Here is a 20,809-nt window from a genome sequence, read left to right as displayed (position 1 = left end):
CAGATTGTGGTGCAGGCATAAGAACAAAAGCCAGGTATAGAGCAAAAAGGCAAATTCCTTAAGCCGGAACTGACAAAAAAGAATCAATGTCCTCTCTCAAAGCTGTTTATCAAAAAGGTGTGAGCAAGAAAATTTTATGCTTGTCCAGGAAATGGAGCTGAACTTTACACTGACTTGGCCAGCAGCCAGTATGATCCAGATACACAAGTTCTCCAGTTTGAAGAGCAACATGATACAGTGCTAGGTAAGAGTTAGTGAAAAGAAATGAACACAAAACCTTAGTTAATGCACAACCACAATATCCATATGACACCTTACTTAACTTTGACCTTCCCTTCCCTTGCGTGGAACTACTTTTGTTGTTGTTGTTGTTAACTGTATAGCATATGGAAGGTCACTGATTCAAAGTCCAGATGCTATGTAAGTAGCCCAGCAAACAGCTGATGATATAAAATACCTGTAAATGTCAGTAGAAATTAAGCTAAAACAACAGATGACACTTACTGTGAGGTTTCTGACAATGCCTTCATAATTAACTGGAAGAATCATATGTAAGAATTAGTCACCTAAGTTAAAAAAAATCAGATGTAAAATGAAAGCATTCCCATCACATAACGTAATTAGCTTAGTTTAAAAAGATTTCTGGACATAAGAAATTATTTTTCCAGAATGAAAACTATATGGAGCAAAGCAATCACTAAACTGTTGAGCTATTGCTTTTATGAAATTTTAGTTCACAGCCTCTCCTCCCCTTGCTTACTTATTTACAGCTTTAAAATTTTAAACTATATTAGCCACAGTTAGAAAAATAATCCAAGAAGTAAGTTTCCACAAGAGAGGCAACTAAATGCTGTGCTAATCAAGCTGGATTTTTCCTGCTTGCTAATAAACTTCTAAGAAAAAAGAAACAAATACAACTAACAGGACAGCAGTTTTATCTGGCAAGCATCCTTAGAAAGACAGCCAAGTGCAAGCTGGCTAAGATTCAGATACCTAGACTCAAGCCAAAAGGGACCATTACATCATTTAGTTTGACATTTTCTATAACCCAGGCCCATTACATTTAACACAGTTACTCTGCCCTGAGTCTGATATCCAATGCTTGACTAAAATACATAAAGGATTACACTGGCAAGGGAACCATTAAGAATTCCTGCATAGATACATGCAGTGCTACAAAGATAGCTATGCTACTTCATGAAAACAGTGCCCATGTCAAAAAGAGGATATACTCTACTTTTCTTTTTCCTGAACTTGTTTCTCCAGGGAGAACCTGGAACTGCATTTGACTCCCACGTTCTCCAAGGAAACGTTTAAAACAGTTTAGAATAGCATCAAGCAATGAAGTAAACAGAACTTAAAGTCACTGGGGTTGAGGCCTAAAAGTTTTAAAGGGCATGGAGAACAATAATCTAGATCGGGAAAAAAAACCTATGAAACGTGAAGGAAATGCCTGTATTCTACATTAAAAAGTACCAAAACCTGCAGGCATTAAGTGTTCACCTGAATGAGACTGCATAATGAATTAAAGTTTAAAATTTGTAAGCATTCATTAATTTTTACTCCGGTTTATTATCTTATTTATGTTTATTTGTAGTTTACTCAACTTCCGTCAGGCCATTAGGCAATATTTTAGTAACTAGGAAATATATTATAATACCCATAAAATAATATGTAAGAGATACTAACAATCTAACATTCCTTTAAGACAGAAATAAACTAGTAAATCAGGAAATGAGGTGAGACATGAGGGGCGGGATTTTTGGGCTGTCTTGAGTACCAAAGATGTGAATCAAGGGAATACCATTTACAAGGCAAGAGCATTTTCAGTTGGTCATTCTGAGGCAGCCCACAAAAGCAATCTGTAGGATTCAAATACACTTTCAGACCTGCAAAGTCAAATGGTCTTTAAAAGCACAAGTGCACTACTCAGTATTTCCTCTTCATCATTATCCAAGTTGTCCCTAGTTGACCTTCACTCAGGTTTACCAATGGAATATGTGGATCCTAAGTTTGTATTCATAAAGTACAAAAACGTATAACTGCGTAACAAAAATTAGTTTAGCAATTACATACAAGAGAAATACTCATCTGGAACATTATTAGGTCTTAGGCGAGCTGCAGGACCAGGTACTACTATGAAATCTTGAACATTGTTCAGATAGGTGTTCAGATATGCTGTTTTTCTGCAGCTCCCTGCTTCCATCCCTGCATAAGGAAATAAATTTTATTTAAAAATGAGAATATCAGTGTAAAGTAGCCTTGCTGAGGAGACATGTAACTTAAGGTGTACAAGTCCGAAACATAATTTCTCAGGTCTTTTTATCAGCAACCCCAAGACATCTGATCCAAGGAGACCATAATACTCATATATCAAAGAAAACAAAACATTACATAGATACACAGTCAGACACTTCCTCATCCGAGAAAGACACTCCAATTGAATAAATAGACAAATATTCTTATCTGAAGGGAAAGAAATCTTATGAGCCTAAGAACAGTAGTAATGGTCAGACCAAATATTCATTTAGCCCAATATCCTACCTAATAGCGTTCAGTAACATGTTTAGAGAAATACCCAATAAGCACAGCAATTATGGACTGATCTCTCTTCCAGTGTTCCTTATCAGTTTCCAGAAGTCAAAGGGACTTTGGAGTTACATATTGCATTTGAACTCTTACTTTTAATAATTCTTGACAGGTTTACCCTCCATTAATTTTGTAAATATTTTTTAAACCTGTATAGATATTTGGCTTGGATCATTCCCAGTGATGATGATCTCTGCAAGTCAATTTTGTACTGCATAGAAGCGTGCCTACATTTTGTTTGTCAGGAAAAGAAGCAGAAAAAAAATTATTGGTAAAATACATAACTTTTTATAGAAATAATTCCAGAAATATAGAAAAACTATTACAGAAATAAATCAAATTTTCATATTCACAGCTTCTAGTAACAGATAAGGGAACTGATAACTGAAAGGAAGGTATGGCTTGTATTTTCACTTCTTCAGCAATTCACAAACTATTGCTGTGTAGTTAAAAGTCAGAAAAAAATGCAATCTATTTTTTTTAATTCACATTTTTTATTCTATTTCTTTTATCAGCTGGTAATAATCACAGGAAGATTTAGGAATAAAATAAGAAAATTATTTAATCACTTCCAAATTATTTAATCCTGTTCTCCACTTCTTCCCCCCCACATAAAACAGTCTGATTCTCACTAATACTGATTATCTTTCACATAATCTTGATAATATAAAATTTAATTTTTAGGTATTAGCTGCTTCCTTAACCTTGCCAGAAACATGCAAGTATAAACTCAGTAAAAACGAATGTTTTTATATTACTTTATAAAAACGACCCTTAAAAATTCTGATATATTTTATAAAATCAACTTTACCATGATCTGATATAAAAATAATGTTCAGGCATTTATGCAAGTTCATTTGTTTGAGACCGTCCATCAGCATCCCTACTATGTTGTCCACTCTCTGTAATGCCATAATGACCTGCAGGAAAAAATAGGAATGTAAAGTAAGTGTTAATCACTTCAATTAAAAAATTAAATTTATTTCTAGGAAGTGTGAGTAAGTTTAAATTGTAACAGTATATGCTAATAAAGAATAAGGAGCTCTTCTTATAGACCATTCAAGGCTAGATACAGTTCAGACAGAAATGAAGGACACAGGGGACCTAAAACCACACAGTAACCCCCAAACTCATGACAGGGAGCACATATAGCATACACTAGCAGAAGGAACTGCAAGGACAGCAGATTTACAGCATTCTCAATTAAACCTTTTTGTCCGTTCCTACTTTTCTCAGTTCCGCACCCTTCAGATGCATACTCTTTACATCTGCCAAGAACGGACTCAACAGGTCACCTATACAGCTAAACAAAAATGGGAGCCTGCAGACTGCCTAGCACCTGCACCGCTCAGGGCTACCTCCATCTAGAGAAGCCTGGCTATACGTACACTATACAGCTCTTGGCCCCAATTTTTTTCTGGGCCCCACACTGTACTAAGATACAGCTACACATTTTTATGTCTTATTTCAGTTGAAGATGTTAGAAACAAACACCCCCCCCCCAAAAAAAAACCCACCCCAAATTATAGCCAGTGAGGGTGATTTTAAAGTATGACATTGAGGATGTTTGTTGCATTACCAGGGGCACGACCGAGGACAAGAGGGAATACCTCAACGTGCAGATGCTGATGAGAGAATACCAGAGGGCTCAACAGAGGAAACCAAGCCTGTGGCACTCTTCCTCAAAATCCCTGTTGAGAGAGACCCTGCAGCAAACTGCCCTTGAAATTGTGACTGGATATTAGCCTCAGAGCAAACTAGTTTAAAAGGACTGAAAAAGCCAAAGAACAAGCTACCGGTCTAGCACTGTTCATGATCAGGGGTCTGGCGTTCAAGTTCACTTGTGTAGGTACAGGCACTGGGGCTACTTTTGAATACTTGCTAAGTAAACAAAACAAAACAAAGTATTTTTAAATCAAGTCATTCTGTTACCTCATGGAACTACTAGTATAAGCTGTCTTGCTTTGTGTAAACAAAGATGAGATGCTCCTGGGGAGACCATGGACAAACATTCTCGCATCTTTCTCTCCAAAGCATTCCTGACATACAGAACTTCAGATCCACTTATTAACCAATGAAAAGGATAACCAATTTAAACATGTTCCTGCAGTATGTATACTGCAGTTCCAAGTAGTTGTCTACTACTTCACTGGGGACTTACATTCATCTTACAGTTCTGTGCTGGTTTTTGCTGGGATACAGTTAATTTTCTTCATAGCAGCTAGTATGGGGCTGTGTTTTGGAATTGTGCTGAAAACAGTGTTGATAATACAGGGATGATTTTGTTACTGCTGAGCAGTGCTTACACAGAGCCAAGGCCTTTTCTGCTCCTCACCCCACCCCACCAGCGAGTAGGCTGGGGGGACACAAGAAGCTGGAAGGGGACACAGCTGGGACAGCCGACCCAAGGGCTATTCCATACCATATGGCATCATGCTCAGCTTATAAAGCTGGGAGAAGAAGGGGGAGGAGGAGGGACATTCGGAGTGATGGTGTTTCTCTTCCCGAGTCACCGTTACGCGTGATGGAGCCCTGCTGTCCTGGAGATGGCTGAACACCTGCCTGCCCATGGGAAGGAGTGAATGAATTCCTTGGTTTGCTTTGCTTGCGTGCACGGCTTTTGCTTTCCCTATTAAACTGTCTTTATCTCAACCCACGAGTTTTCTCACTTTTACTCTTCCAATTCTCTCCCCCACCCCAGTGAGGGGGGAGTGAGTGAGCAGCTGTGGGGGCTTAGTTGCCAGCTGGGGTTAAACCACATCAGTCCTTTTTAGCACCCAACACGGGGCTCAAAGGGTTCAAGATAACAACGGGTTTGACTGGAATGTGCTAGATCAAATTTACAGCTGTTATTGCTGTTTGGCTATTAATCGGCAGGCTCCTGTGCTTGCCATGGGGCTTGCTTGCCTTACTGTGTATTAGAGTCTAGTGCTCATCAGTAGCTGCTTTTGCTTTCACTGCTTGCTGTACTGCTGATCATCTTACTCTGCTGTGCCTGGGAACATTTGATAACAGCAATGGCGATGCGCCTGGGCTGGCAGATGGCCAGGGCATCGCTGCTGTTTCTGTGCTGCTGTACTGGACAGGCTGGAACTCCAGTGTGAACTCGAGTCGAAGGGACTGTGACCTGTGGATGAGTCCGCATGGGAGCGGGACACCCCAAAGCATCTGTGGCCATGGATAAGCCCATGCCAGAGCAGGTACATCTCGAAGCGTCTGTGGCCACGGTTATGTCTGTGCCACAGCATGTATACCTCTGAAGGGATTGTGGCCCAAGGATAATTCCACGCTGGAGAAGGTACACCTTGAAGCATCTGTGGCTGTGCATGAGATCATGCTAGAGCACCTCATAGCATGTGGCTGTGGATAAGACCACGATAGAGCAGGTACTCCCTTGCAGGGACTGCAGCCCGGGGTAAGGCCATATTGGAGCAGGTTTAATTCAGAAGAGACTGTGGCTGTGGGAAAGGCCACGCTGGAGCTAGTATATCTCTGAAGGCATTGTGGCCCATGGAGAAGGCCACACTGGAACAGGTGCACCTCAAAGCAACTGTGGGCATGGATAAGTCTATGCCGCAGCAGGTATACCCCTGGAGAGACTGTGGCTCCACTTGGAGCAGGTACACCCCTAAGGGACTGCAGTCTGTGGGTAAGTCCAAGCCGGAGCAGGGGCAAGGGAAGGAGTTCATTGCAATGTTAAACCCGATGGTCTGGTCCAAAGGGTCCAGGGGTGGAGATTGTAATGGATATACCTTTAAATTGTTGTAACCCATGATTTGAGTTGCACATTACAGGAATTACTATAGCAGGAACCACCTGAACCAATGGAGGACAAGCCTTACAATAAGCAGTGCAAGTGCGGCAGTGACCCTACCCGAGCTGGCTTTGGTGCCCAGTAGCTCCATGCAACACACCACCTCTGAGTGACCTGAGTGACCACCATGACAGATGGAGCCCAAAGTCATGGACTAAATGAACTCAGTGGGCATTTTGCAGACATTTCACAGGGGTGGTCCATAGACACAGATATCTGTGTATTGCATCAAAGGATGGTAAGGGGAGTGGTGGTTAATGAGGATGTATTGGACAGTGTGGGACCTGAGCATGACATAAATAGTAGGGAATAAGGAGTGGAGAATGTGCTGGTTTTGGATGGGATAGAGTTAATTTTCTTCATAGCAGCTAGTATGGGGCTGTGTTTTGGATTTGTGCTGGAAACAGTGTTGATAACACAGGGATGTTTTAGTTCCTGCTGAGCAGTGCTTACACAGAGCCAAGGCCTTTTCTGCTTCTCACCCCACCCCACCAGCGAGTAGGCTGGGGGTGCACAAGAAGCCGGGAGGGGACACAGCTGGGACAGCTGACCCCAGCTGACCAAAGGGCTATCCCACACCATATGGCATCATGCTCAGTATATAAAGCTGGGGAAGAAGAAGGAAGGGGGGGACATTCGGAGTGATGGCATTTGTCTTCTCAAGTCACTATTATGCGTGATGGAGCCCTGCTTTCCTGGAGATGGCTGAACACCTGCCTGCCCATGGGAAGGAGTGAATGAATTCCTTGCTTTGCTTTGCTTGCGTGTGTGGCTTTTGCTTTCCCTATTAAACTGTCTTTATCTCAACCCACGAGTTTTCTCACTTTTACTCTTCCGATTCTCTCCCACTGGGGAGGGAGTGAGCAAGCAGCTGTGTGGGGCTTAGTTGGTGGCTGGGGTTAAAGTACAACAAGTTCTTTACAGGAACTGCTCACACCTCAAGAGAAATTGGCAAGAGCTTTTTACTGTTGTCACCACGGAGGTGAAATATCTAGGTTAAGATGCCCAAACTTCCTGATCGTTCAAGATGAGAGAATTTTACAATGTTCCTGAATTTCCAAGAGCTTTTTCCTTTGCATTTTTTATTTTGGTTTGCTAAAACATGAAGCTATGTAGGACTTTTGAAAACAGTAGCAGGCCCAAAGATTTCTTATTTATACAATAGGTACACCACAGACTGTGATGGAGTGAACATCCCTTTTTTCACTCTTTTTCCGAGAAGGCATAAAATCTAACTCCAGGGAGGTAAGACCAATTATTCACCTAACCTTTGCACAGAGACTGGGGGAAAATGAATGACAATTATAACATGAATACTTAACCACCAAAACTTGGATCATTGCTATAAAAATCTCTGTTCTTGCTAAACTGAAAGTATAAACACTTTCCTTCCCCCTCCCCCCTGCCCTAAAATAAACATAAATAATTACTAGGAGCAGATAAAACAACATACAAGACATACCCAAACATGGTTTGGCAATTTAAAAGTTATTGAAATAAAAAAAATTAGACTAAATAGGTTGTTTATTACATGCTTTGTATCAATGTTAATTGTGGATGGGCTGTCTATTCACAATTTTTTTTTCCTAATAAGCATACTGAACATATTTGGTTAACTTAACATGAATTATGGAAGTTTATTATAGAGTCAGAGCAATGCTTCAAATAAGAAAAAAAGAAGAAACTACAAAACTACTTACTCCACTGCTTACTGGTCCAAACTTGTGGCCTGAGGAATCTGGTTCTTCTAAATACAGAGTGTAAAAGTGTGGTCTATATCAAACAGTACCAAAAATGTAATATTTTACATACGCGTTGAGACAGTTTGAAGAAATTATATTTCAACAATAGATATCAAATATTGGAAACAGTATCATTCAGAGGAAGGACAGATTAAAGGGAAATAGAGAAATGTAACTTAATTAAAAAAGGTTTCAGTCACAGAGACAGGCTTGCGTTACATAATATTTTCACATTGTTAGAATAATGCATAAGATATTGTTTAAAACAGAAATCATATTTACAAAGTAATTCATTGCAATACCACTTGAACAGGAACTTACACTTGCAATTGTATACCTACCTTTCATCTTCAGGTAACTGCAGCCAGCGAAGAACAGTTACCACCCTTTCTTCAAAGGAGATTGAGCTGTATCAGAACAATACAAGATCAACCAACCATGTATTTCCAAAAGCTTTTAAAAATTTTAGTCACACATTACAAAATCAGTGTACTTTAGCAGAGAAAATTGAATTCAACTGGATGCCATTAATGGCTATTTAGCAGAATGCAAGTTTACCTGTGCTTATTGCCTGTGACTGCAGGCATTAATGGCCTAATCTAAAGCTCCCTTGAATATTGTCCTCATTGATTGCAATGTGAGTAGAATAAAGCTCCCAGGTATTGCATGTGTTTATTATGCAAAGAGAATAATTGGCTTCAAGGTGCAAAATCAGATGCAGGTTTTCATTCCTGCATTATGTTTTGAAAAAGTTTTGGTTTAGGGGTGGGTTTGGTGGTTTGGTGTTTTTTTGTGGTTTTTTTGTTGTTGTTTTTTTGGTTTGTTTTGTTTGTTTGTTTTTAAGTGTTTAAACATCTTGAATACAAGTTCTCATACTACATCACAAAGTAGATGCTCTATATCAAGTACTGAAGTAAACCAACAATAAGCATATTGACTTGTAACAACATGAGGCACCCACAAAATTAGTAATTCAGCTACTTAACACAAGTTCAAGTAACAATGTGCAAGTTCCTAGAGAAAAAAATGTAGCTAGTAAGTCAAGAATCAAAATTTCCCTGCTATATGAAGGGTGTAGGAAGAGAAAATGATCCTAGGAAGACAGAAGTGAAAAGCCCAATTTCTTGGGTGAGGTTTGAGATTATTAAATAAATGGCGACAAACAGATTTATGTGCAATTTACATTAGGCAGAAAACGTTTAATTGCAGTAAAGAGCAATCGCTGACTAAAATATGACTGCCTTAATGTGAAATATTTTTAAAGTTTGCAAGGAAAATAATTTTACATTGGAACAATTTACCACAGTTAACAGTAAAATGTTAGTTTTTGTGGATTATATCACATCAAGACCTGATCCATTCACTGTATGAGAAGTTTGGATTGAATGACTATAAATACACCTACAAAAGATTTTTATAAACAGAAAAGTACTAAAGCTTCAAAGCTCGCTGCTCTTAAAGCTGATTTTTCCACACCTTTCCTGTAAAACATTTGCTGCAGAATGACAAAGTGATTAGACAAAGAGAATCTACATGATACTGAAACAAAGTTAATTGGATCCTATCTTTTTTTCATGTTGTATACAGCTATTCAAAAAAAGCAGGAAAAAAAATTATGCTTTCTCTAGAGTCTGTGCCATTGCAACAGTTAAAGTAAAATATTCATCCAAGACACAGGAGTTCACATACCTATTGTATTTTTCATACAGGTTTGGAAAGGTTCCATTAACTGCTACATCTGACCCAGGCCAAAAGAATGTACCCGCTTTTAGACCTTGGTACATAGCTGTTAGCCAAATCTGCAGAAGAACAATCGCCATCATTAGTGCAGGTCACTGAATTAGCTGAGTAACTGCTAGATACACTACCACTCCCACCAGCTCTGCACCTTTCAGCAAGATCAAAACCTAAAAATGTAAGTAGAGCACTCCAGACAGTCAATCTTGCATGTCATCGCTATCTGCAGTCCAGATACACCTTGCAGCCTAATTCCTTATGGCAAACACTTGCATCCCTTCTGCTGCTACACCAGGGGGAGCCAGGACAGAAGTAGGAACCATTAGCCCCCATAGATGGAGCAGTAATGCAATGGTAGAAACACGGCTGAACACCAGGAAGGGGAACTGTCTCAAGAACAGTGAAGCAAGAAGGGGTGGGAGTGTTCCGAGGACCTATGCCCCACATACTCTGAAATATGGGAGCAAGATTTTGATCAGCTCTTCTGATTTTACTGCTGATCTCATGATTTGCAGATTTCCGTCTGTGTTCTGCATATTTTCCTGCCTGACTTGTACACCACTTTCTGCCCAGTAGCCCACAAAGTCTCCCCATGTTACTAAATAGTTGCATCTGTTCCCTTGCTATTCTTCAAGCTGGCACCCACACAAATTTCCCCATGCCACTTCATTTTGATAGCAGTCATACAGTTATAGCAAATCTGCTAAGACTGAACCAAGATGTTTTCTTTTAAAACCGCATCTTTAGACTTAGTAGTAATTTGGGCAGAGTGTAAACCCTTACTACAGCTTATTACTAAAACTAACTGGTCTGTCAATTTCTTCAGAGAAGTTAACTGCAAGTGCACTTCACGTTAAGAGCGGAACAAAATCTGACAGCACTATTAATCTTAAGCTAGTTTTCTCCTTAGAGAAAATTCCATTTCAGTTCAACAAAATCTGTTACACAGTTTCCTTTGTCATTTTGCAGTTCTAGCATGGCAATTCCTAATCATGCTGAGTAATGCTTCTTGGCTGACTCAGAAGTACCCTCTGTACTCTTTCAACATCACTATGCATCCAAGTGATATTAAGTAACAAAACAACAGGCTGATGTACATTCTCAGCAGTGTATTAATACTTACAGGCTGTCCTTGGTACCACTGTGGATTAAACTTCTCTTTATTTTTAAGGGTGAAGGATGCATTTCTTTTGGGGTCATACATCTTGTTATCAATTATACCATGAGATTCAGGATACAGCCCCTGTAATTGAGAGTATACCTTGTTGCAATGTTATAAAGAAAAAGAACCTTCTGGCTACACAAGCAGATGTCCGGTAGACAAATATCTCCAGTGAATAATCTACATGTGACTTCTACTCCACCAGTACCTCAAGGCCCAAATTTAACAGCATCCGCTACCATTGCTAACAAGCCCTACCTTCCAATTCTTAATTCCTTCTCAGTGAAATTTGAAAAAAAAAAAAGGATAGGCAAGCAACTTACACTGGGATCAAACTGAAAGATACTGTCTCAGTTCATGCTTTTGTTGTATCTTTAGTACCAATGACAAAGCAATTACCTATGTTGGACCTCCATCACATGACCAAAAACTGGGGATTTCAAAGGAGAACTGCACATCAGCAGGTGAAAGCTCTAGCTAGGGATAACCATTATGTAAGCAGTGAAAGCAGCGCTCAGAGGCACCAGCTGTTAGGTAGTTGTAACAGACTTTGTGCTCTGCCTTCAAGCAGACTAGCTCCTATTTACATTAAAGGACGTAATACCACCACCATTAGAACCCTGATAAACACCATGCCTGCTACTTTTCATAAGAATGGGGAGCTGAGACAAAGCTCTATACTGTATTTAGGGACACTCTCACATGGCTGCAGGGCATGATTAATGCCTCTTAGTTGTATATTCAATCATGGATATTTGTGAGGATTACACAATTAAACATCTCATTCCTGAACCTGTGCTCCTCACATACCAAAAGACAGTCCTGACAAACTGGGAAGATAAGAAAGAAGGTGCAGATCCTCAAGTATTTGATTGAATTTTAGTTCTGACATGATGAAACTAAGAAGGATCTGCTGGATTCCAACCCTGCATTCGGTGTTGAAGACCTCAATTTTTCTTTTTCCTTCAATAGGCAGGAGGTGATAAATTTACAAGATCAGCTTTGTGACATTCCTGTCCAGGTTTAGGTACAGTCCCTCACAGACTCAACATCATTGTGATGTTCAAATTCTTTCCTTTCATTTCATACTCTTCTTTGCATCATGCCAAGATACCTTAAAGAAGTGGAACAAGGCTGGCAGTTTAAAAAAAGTCAGGCTGCTCTCACTCCAAGAGAGAGTGTGCTGCAATTTAGTGGAAATATTGACACAAATGAAGAGTTGTAAAAGGATGTGACCTTTCACCTATATGGGAATTCTTGCAGCTAGTCTTGGAAGGATTGGATTACTTAATCTGATTAAATCTGACCATTTAGCTGTAGTGTTATATAATGACCGTTAATCTAAATTAGATAAAGAGTGTAATATATACATTTTCATATTCTGAATAGAAGTCCTGTTATGTTAATAATCCATAAAAAAGTACTATTCCTATGGAGACAACTTGATAATGAACAGTCTCTTCAGTAGTGGAAACACATAATATACAGGAATTCTTACTGTGACGATCGAATAATGATTAGGAAAGGTTTTTGAAGGATACACTGGTCTCATACTGGAAGTGTATGTTCCACATTTCTCTAGAGGGAAGAAAGAAAATCAGCAAAATTACAGAAATAGAAAGCCTTGCAAGTTTGTCTCATGAAGATACATACCTATTAAAACCAAACAAACAAAAAACTCCACCCCAAACAATACAAAACAACCAGCAAAAGAGATTTCCAGAAAGTTTTCATTCTTTAAAATTCTGGAGTTAATACTTTATTCTTCTTCCCACATTCATTTACAATCTGACTAAATGGCTATTAATACAAATTTTATATATTCCTAATAACTTATTTCAATGGTCATACGAGCAAAACCTACAGTCCCTATGAAAAGCATGCATAGATAAGAATGAATAATCAAAGAAATCACACCCTCCAAAGCAGCCCTGGTGTGCAGTAAGTGAAGTCTGCAGCTTGAGACCAACTAGCTACTTCACCCTGGGGGCTCCCAGAGATGAAGTGGCCACTGACACAGTGGTGCCCTGGCTCTCTCAATCACCTGTCAAGTCACTACTTATGTTGCATTCACCTTTTTGTTTTTTAAAATAAAAATAAGCTCTTATTCTAGGATGAATCTCAAAGTTTTCTTTGTCTTGATATAAAAATCATAGGTTTCTAAGGAGATTAGTGCACAGTATTTGTCGGTATGAAAAGTCATAAGCCAGGCCAAAGCACTTAAGCAAAGCTTACTTAAGTTAGGTGCCTAAATTTCCACAGGCAAACATATGGACCCTGATTTTCAGAGAAAAAAAAAAGGTTAAAAAAGCCTTCATTAACAACTTCAAAAATACTATGTGATAAAACCACTTCAACTGATGCTAAAGAGCTCAAAGTAATGATCCTATAGAAAGAAGGCCACTGGGACTTCTTCACTGGCCCGCTGGGTCATTATATACAACATAAATAAAGTAGAAATGAAAAGTCTGATAATATAAAAAGTGTGGTGTTAAGGCACTTAGAACTCATTCGACTGGGGCTTTGGATTAGATCTCAGTTTAAATAATCTGAACTAACTGAGATAAAAAGAAGCCAAGCCGGAAAAAGAAATCCTTTCAAGTTACATAGACATCCTCTCCCACATTTGTGTTCTGTAGTAACAAATCATCACTTGTACCGTTTTTGCTACTGCAACACACTTGACACATTTCAACCATTTCCAAATCTGTTAGATCTTCAAAGCTGTTTTCCCAAATGGTAGTTTTTTGGTGGGGAGGGAGGATAGGGTGGTTTTGTTTTTAAAGTAAGAGAAAAAATACACTTAAACCTTCTTTCCTCCAAAATTCTAAGGGGTTTTGCTGGGACTTTCCATAAGAGTTATCCATCTTCTTTTTGGCTTGTTGTCTTAGTCAGTTAAAGACAACTGAAGACAATTTATTTAAAAATTATTATTTGATAGCATGAAAGTATGCAAAAATATCTTCTCTGAACCCCATACGCACACATTATGGCTATGCCTGGGTTCACTGAGAACCCTCAGCTCCATGCTGAATTGCCCACCTTTCAGCAGGTAGCAAAGTGGGTGTATAATGAAACTTGCTAAAAGTGAAACTCTGATATTGTCTTGATGACATCTACTCTAACAGATTTCTCCAAGGAGACATCAGAATTTCATTGTAGGCATGGCTGAATTAACAGGACTAGATAATGGAAATATTATCCAACAGAATGCTGCACTTGTCCTCAAGTGTTTAAAGAGGAAAATGCAGGGATTTAGCACAGTTCTAATTTAATAAAGAACTGGGCAGTCCAGTAAGTTACTTAATGTGAAAAACTCTTCACTGTAAATGCTGTCATTCATAAACTGTGCCTCTTTTTGAATGTTTACTAGTCCTGTAAAATGGATAACTATGAACTTCAAAAGGATTCAATACAATTTTTCAGCAACAGTCAAGCAATTCATCTGTGATTGTTACTCGTCCACCACAGAGGGATAGATTTCATTACCCCTTCCTGCACAGTAAAATACTATAGCACTATTTATGCACGCATAGAAATATTTATCTATACAGTATGACTGCTTCCACCATTTTTAGTGCCTACAGACACATGGGACACAAAGCACACGGAGATTTGAAGCCACAGGCCCTCAAGAGTGTCATGTGATATACACCCACCAATTTTCATTCATTCATGGGACTATTTTTATCTTACTGAAAAAAATTTGCCTTATCTGAGCTTTTCACCCACCATTTTACTATGGGGAATGGGGAAGACTAGAAAGCATGGTTTTGTAACAAGAGAAAGCTGGATATCCTTACTGTGGTATGTCGTATCATAAAAAGTCTTCTATCCTTAGAAAAACAATGTTCCAGAGTAATGTAGAACTCTAGACATAACACCAAAATCATATTTTTTCCCCAGACTGTTCCTTATTTTGTCTAAAATACATATTATTAGACATTCTGTTTTCAGAATCTTTTAAAAATATAAGCTTTGACCATCAAAAACTCCATGGATCTGGAGAAGTGAAGTGCCTTTGATGAGATTTATATTTCTTAGTGGTCAGAATTTATCATGGTTTCGGTGGAAAGAGAAATACAAGTTTATTAGAAGTCAACAAGAGAAGTTGCACTTGTAGCCTATCCAGACCAAAGAATGAAGAAACTTTACATGTGGAAGTGGATGTCACAGCCTGGAAGTCCTACAGACACTTTGTGGCACCATTATTGTGTATCTCAGCCAAACGTATAACCATTTGTAATAGCCAGCCTCTCCTCTCAATGCCAAAGGAGTTTTCTTCCATTGAAAATTTTGATAACCGCATGTTATGAAATTGGTTTTAAATGCCTCATTTTATTCTAACGCGGAGAAAAAAAACCTAAAACCTCAAATACATCTGTGAATTGTTATTCTCTGGAACAGATCAAGTTCTAACAACCACTGTACAAAAAAGCAAGTATTTTTACTGATTTATTTTTAGTCAAACTGAAACCACCCACCCCAGGTAGTAATTTATGAACGACAAGAAGATTGGCATATTTTTCAGACAAGAAATGCCGTAGGTTCTTTACAGACCACAGCCAAAATAGAGACAGGAAAAGTAACTAAAGTTACTTAGACACTACGAAGTTAAGTAAGACACTACAAAACCTATGGAAAAAAATAGGTACTTAGGAAGCTCTCATTTCTTCTGAAAATGTTTAATAAATGGAGGTTTCCTCAGATTCACCACATTTCAACCAGCCCTTCTATATGATCTGTTCCTAATCTCTTTCTTATCTTCTTTTTCAAGTATAATGAAATGCTTTATACCTTGCTTTCCATTTTCCAAAGCCATTCCACCTAAATATGAGACAATATGCAATATAGAGTAAAAAGTGTGTTTTCTTCTATTTTGAAGAAATAAAAATAAAGTAAGCTCACAGCAAAAAGTGTCCACCTCCTAAATATAGGAAGGGCTACTTAATAATTTTTAATGTTTAACTGAAAATCCAAAGGGCCCTTTCCTCACGCCCTCCCTCTTTGCCCTTCCATACCTCAAGTTCTCTGTGCACAGTTGTTATACAGGGCAACAGCTTGAATTTCCATAGAAGAGTGAGGATTTAAAAGAGCAAGCGTAGCTGCATCTACAGAAAAAGCAAACCCCATGGATTTTTCAGGTAAGACATCATGATATTGCTTAGACAAAGAAACTACTCACGTAGTTTGCTAATAACAGGTAGAAGTCCACCCCAAGTCTGCAAATATTCTGCTCTGAAGCCGTCCAATGAAAATAACAACACCGGAGACTTGGTAAATCTGAACAAACAAAAATTGAAGTATTAAAAGACAAACTCTGAGAAGTAATTTCCTATCACTTATTTCAAGACAGTTTCCCCCAAATCGTGGGGATGTTCATTATGGGACTATAAACCAGGACGAAGAAGTAAGTCCTCCTAAGCAGGAAGGTTTGCAGGCTGGCACAGTGGTGAGCAGACCACCTGTCCAGTCCCTCTGCTCATAGGCTGGCGTAGCAACCCTGTCCAAATAGGCTGAGGATTGCAGTAGGGCATGCACAGGGAAATCATGACAAGGCCTGATTTCACAAAACCCCATAAAATAAAGTACAAGCCAAGATGCTCACATAATCTGTTTGGTGGGTTTGGTACTCCTTGTCTTGAAATCAGGCCCTCCAACCCCCCTCCCCCCACTCAGAGGTAAAAGCAGGGAAAGAGAAAAGGTAGTGTGAAGCCATGGCTGTCCTTTATTCACTTTGCTCCTGAACAACTTGTAATCTAGCTGAAAAAAGGAATTTATCTTTTTACATACACAGTGCACAAAACTAAGAAAGTCTAGTGTACAGGATATGTTAAATCAGTAACTATAACACTCATTTTCCCTTTCATCTTATATAAAGGGTATTTAACCAAGAAGAACTGAACGACTAACCCTTCTGGTACCAGAAGTACTATCAATCTCCAAACTGAAAAATGTGGCCCTCTGACTGGAACACTGAAACAGTATTTCAGCCTGGAACTTGACAGATAAATTCAGAAACTGATTTCACTGGAACTAGCAAAAATAAATTCTCCTTTCCAGGCTCCACAGGACCTATGTTTTCCAGCCTTGACTTGTTCCCAGCTTCACCCTGTTCAAACAATTTCTCTTCAACTGAAAGTACTTAAATCATTGCATCACAGATGGGAATAGTCATCAGTAACTTCTTCCTTGAAGAAAAAAAAAAAATCCTATGTTTGACCTGTAGATATGAGGACATGTGAGACTGAAAAAAAAAAAAAATCACTGCAGTGCACTGAAAATACAGATTTGCATAAGAGCCAAATATATTTTACATGCCAATTGCAAGCTCATTTTTCCTTTTTATGTTTACAAATTGTAAAACGAAGTTGTGTTTTGTGTTGTTTTGTTGTTTGTTTGTTTTTTTTTTTTTTAAACTTTGTTGCGCTTTCATTTCCCAGAATAAAACAGTAAGGATAGAAAACATTATTTATAGTGTTGACAATTTCTTTAGTGAGGTACCCCACAAAAAAAATCCAAACAGTCATTTACAAGTGAAACATTTATAAGCCTTATTTCAGTCAAACAAATGTGACTATATTGAACTGAAGATTAGTCAGGGAACAAAAACATGTCTATCCTAAGAAAATTTTAATCAACAATTTGGACAACAGTTCAGCCAAAAGGACTTCATTAGTCAGAACCATTACATTACAACCATTAGCCTACCCTACACCCCAGACAGAATAAAACATTACGATGTATTTAAGATGTGTTTGTAGCCTGGTTTTTATTTGTATGGTATATTTACTACCATCTTTTGGAAATCTTAGTAGGGGCAGTTAGTTGGGAACACGAAATGAGTGGTCTTCAGACCAAGACTAAAGTCCTCCGGCAGAACAGAGTAGGGAAACTTCATGTACTACCTTTGCCCGTATTACAAGTATTTTTTGTACCACAGATCCTGATCTCTGCAACTTTTGCAAATACCTTCTCCACTCCCCCCACCCAAAAAACTGATTCCCTCCAATGCAGAGGTCTAAAAATCTTCACTGCAAAGTTTCCTGCAATAAAATGTGAACTTTGAGGCAAAGACTGTTCAATATTACTTACCAACAAGTCTAACTTAAAAACAAATTTAAAACGACTCCTTAGAAAGGGACTTTACGCAACTGTTTCTGGTTTGGCATTTACAAGTAAACCAACTGTTAAGTACATGTTTTGGTTGTCTGCAAATCCAGCTACTGACCCCCCCTTGCACATGTAAAATTAAACTTGGCAAAACAGACCATTGCCACAACTAGGGAGACTGGCCATTTCACTTCTCGTATACTCTACATACGCTGAAACTCACCTAGTTAGTGATCTGTCCTGTGCTCAGGGAAGCAAAGCATGACAGACCATGTTAAACTGCACTCTCTTTGGAACAGCTCCAATGAAATCCCCAAACTGACCTGAGCTCAGTTCTGAAATATATATCAGCAATTTCCATGATTTTTTCCTGTTGGTAACCGAGGTTACACTTGCTACTTCAAAAATGTGCTACCATAGGCAAGCAAGCCTGGGAGGCTCAAGTTTTGGCCCTGCCCATGATTCATGCTGGCTGTGTCCAAACAGTACGACAAGGGTGTTTCACAGCTCTTGGATAAATATGTACGCCACAGTCACATCCTGACTCCAAACTGAAGGAAATGCAGTGGTAATTATCCCCTCCTATAAACTGGCTTCTATGGAAACATAATGCAAGCAACACAGGCTTGCTGTGGTATAGCAGGTTCACCAGTCTGGATAATCAAGAGCCCAGAACTGCAGACCACACTGCCAAGCTGACCTGCCTCACCACAGGCAAGTTAGACCACAATTAAAGGAAAAAAATAGAAGAAAAGGTAAAAGAGAAAAGAAAGTCCTCTTGAAAAGCTAAACATACTACACAGAAAGCTTCCTATTCCCCCCCCCCCCGCTACTGCCTATATACAGCCATAAAGCATAGGAAGTAAGCTTTCTTTTCCGCTAAATGTACGTAAAGCTTCAACAGGAGGCATAATAGCAATCTTCAAATATACAGGAGAGATCTGCAGAGAGGAAAGGAATCAGCTGCTCTTCCAGCTCAATGAAGACAGAACAAACAGTAATAAACTTAAGTAGAGCAAAAGGTACTACGACATCAGGAAAACCATCTAGCTAAGCACTAGGATAAACTGCTTAAGTAGGTTTGAATTCTCAGAGTATTATTTCATTCCTAGAACAGTGGGAAGGACTAGATCACTCCTGAAATCTCATAGCTTGTTAACTGTATAATCCTATTAAATACCATAGAACCTAGTCTTGGGCACTTAGGTGTGCACTTAATTTTAAGCATTTGATCAGTCTATTGAAATCAGTGGGCTTTCTCAGATTAAGCACCTCACTGAACACTGCATTGTCTTTTGTCTGTTCTGCACCACAAGAGCAAACCCAACTAAAACCAAAACAGAATAACAGCAGCAATTTGAACCCACAAAACATGCTGTATGAATATGCACAGAATCAGAATTGATATCCTGAGGCCTCAAAATGAGCACTGAGCTAAAGTCACCTGCACTCCTGCCTACCCCACCATAGGAAGAAGTGGATTGTTTACAGAGTTGTTAGTTTTGGGAGAGGCTTGTGTGCTAATAGTCTGAGATGAGCCTCAGTCAATACTGTTTGATTCAACTTTGACCACACATCACTCTTTCCTGGACTGGGTTTTATTGCAACATTTCTGGGTTTGCCAGGATTAAAACAATTTTAAGAGTAACTACATATCCCTTTCATGTGCTGAATAGAAAAAAATACACACACAAACAAAAAACCTAAAAACAAGTTAACCAACAAGAGTTGCCCTACAGCATTTATGCCATTAACTTTGACTGTGGATGTGCACAAGGTTCTTGTTTGTTTATCCACCCCTTGGGTGTAACACTCCCTAGTCTTGCATTAGGGAAATCAGCATCCTAGAGTCAGTTCCCAGCATGCAATCCTGAATAGCCCCTGACCTCAGAATAGGAGTTAATGACAAAAGCTTCCAGAACTGCCTGGCTACCACCCTCCCACATGGGAGCTTATCAGGGACTTGGACTCCAAGCTGGACAGAAAGCTCCAATTTCTGTCTTGAAGAAGGTTCTGAAGTGTCAACGTTTGTTATTGCTCTGAATCAGAATGAAAGTGCTCATTTGGTATAAAAATATTCCAAAAGAAAATGTATTTTGTTTGACAATATTATAACTCCAATGAATAAATATAGCATGATTTAAATATCTTAACATAAGTCAAAAAAAGTAATGACATAAGAACAAAATGAAGTGTTTTTACTTTACTAAAAATATCACCAGCACACCATAATTTCAAAATCATCAAAATGAAAATAGTTTTGATTTTTTTGACACTTTTCAGACAAGAACATAACTGAATTCAACTCATTCAACAAACTATTTTCCAGTGGAACACTTTTCAATCAAGAATGTTTAAGTCACTTCTATTAATAACTTATACATGCAATCATAGTTTGCAGTCAACTTTAGCTTTAAAGTTAACGTGAAGATCCCACAGCAAAAGCATTACAAGAAATGCAGGCTTTTTTCCTGGCTGGGAACTTTGCTGTACTATTTGAGCCTGAATGTTGATGCCATAAACTAGATGAGTAATTTCTCACATAGTGTATACATAACTGGCAGGAGCAGGCCCTATGTGGAGCTGAGACAAAGAATACAAGGATCCCATGGCATTTTACACCTTTTAAAGAAAGCCCTTCAGACAGCTTGC

At 38.8% G+C, this 20,809-nt stretch overlaps 1 protein-coding gene across 2 annotated transcripts in view; it reads right to left on the bottom strand.

Annotated features, from left to right (window-relative positions):
• ENPP1 (ectonucleotide pyrophosphatase/phosphodiesterase 1) overlaps window positions 1-20,809 on the bottom strand; it is an 86,137-nt gene that overhangs the window by 27,631 nt on the left and 37,697 nt on the right. For both annotated transcript variants that reach the window (XM_072855874.1, XM_072855873.1), the window contains exons 6-14: window positions 16,230-16,327; window positions 12,543-12,622; window positions 11,006-11,125; window positions 9,835-9,944; window positions 8,487-8,552; window positions 8,104-8,176; window positions 3,401-3,509; window positions 2,077-2,208; window positions 505-536 (exon numbers count right to left, since the gene is read on the bottom strand). In XM_072855874.1, coding sequence (XP_072711975.1) covers window positions 505-536; window positions 2,077-2,208; window positions 3,401-3,509; window positions 8,104-8,176; window positions 8,487-8,552; window positions 9,835-9,944; window positions 11,006-11,125; window positions 12,543-12,622; window positions 16,230-16,327 — 820 coding nt within the window. The remainder of the gene's footprint in view (window positions 1-504; window positions 537-2,076; window positions 2,209-3,400; window positions 3,510-8,103; window positions 8,177-8,486; window positions 8,553-9,834; window positions 9,945-11,005; window positions 11,126-12,542; window positions 12,623-16,229; window positions 16,328-20,809) is intronic.

This window comes from Ciconia boyciana, chromosome 3 (assembly GCF_034638445.1).
Source record: "Ciconia boyciana chromosome 3, ASM3463844v1, whole genome shotgun sequence".
NCBI lineage: Eukaryota > Metazoa > Chordata > Aves > Ciconiiformes > Ciconiidae > Ciconia > Ciconia boyciana.
The sequence above is the reverse complement of the archived record's forward strand: the minus strand, read 5'-3'. Positions and strand labels throughout refer to the sequence as shown.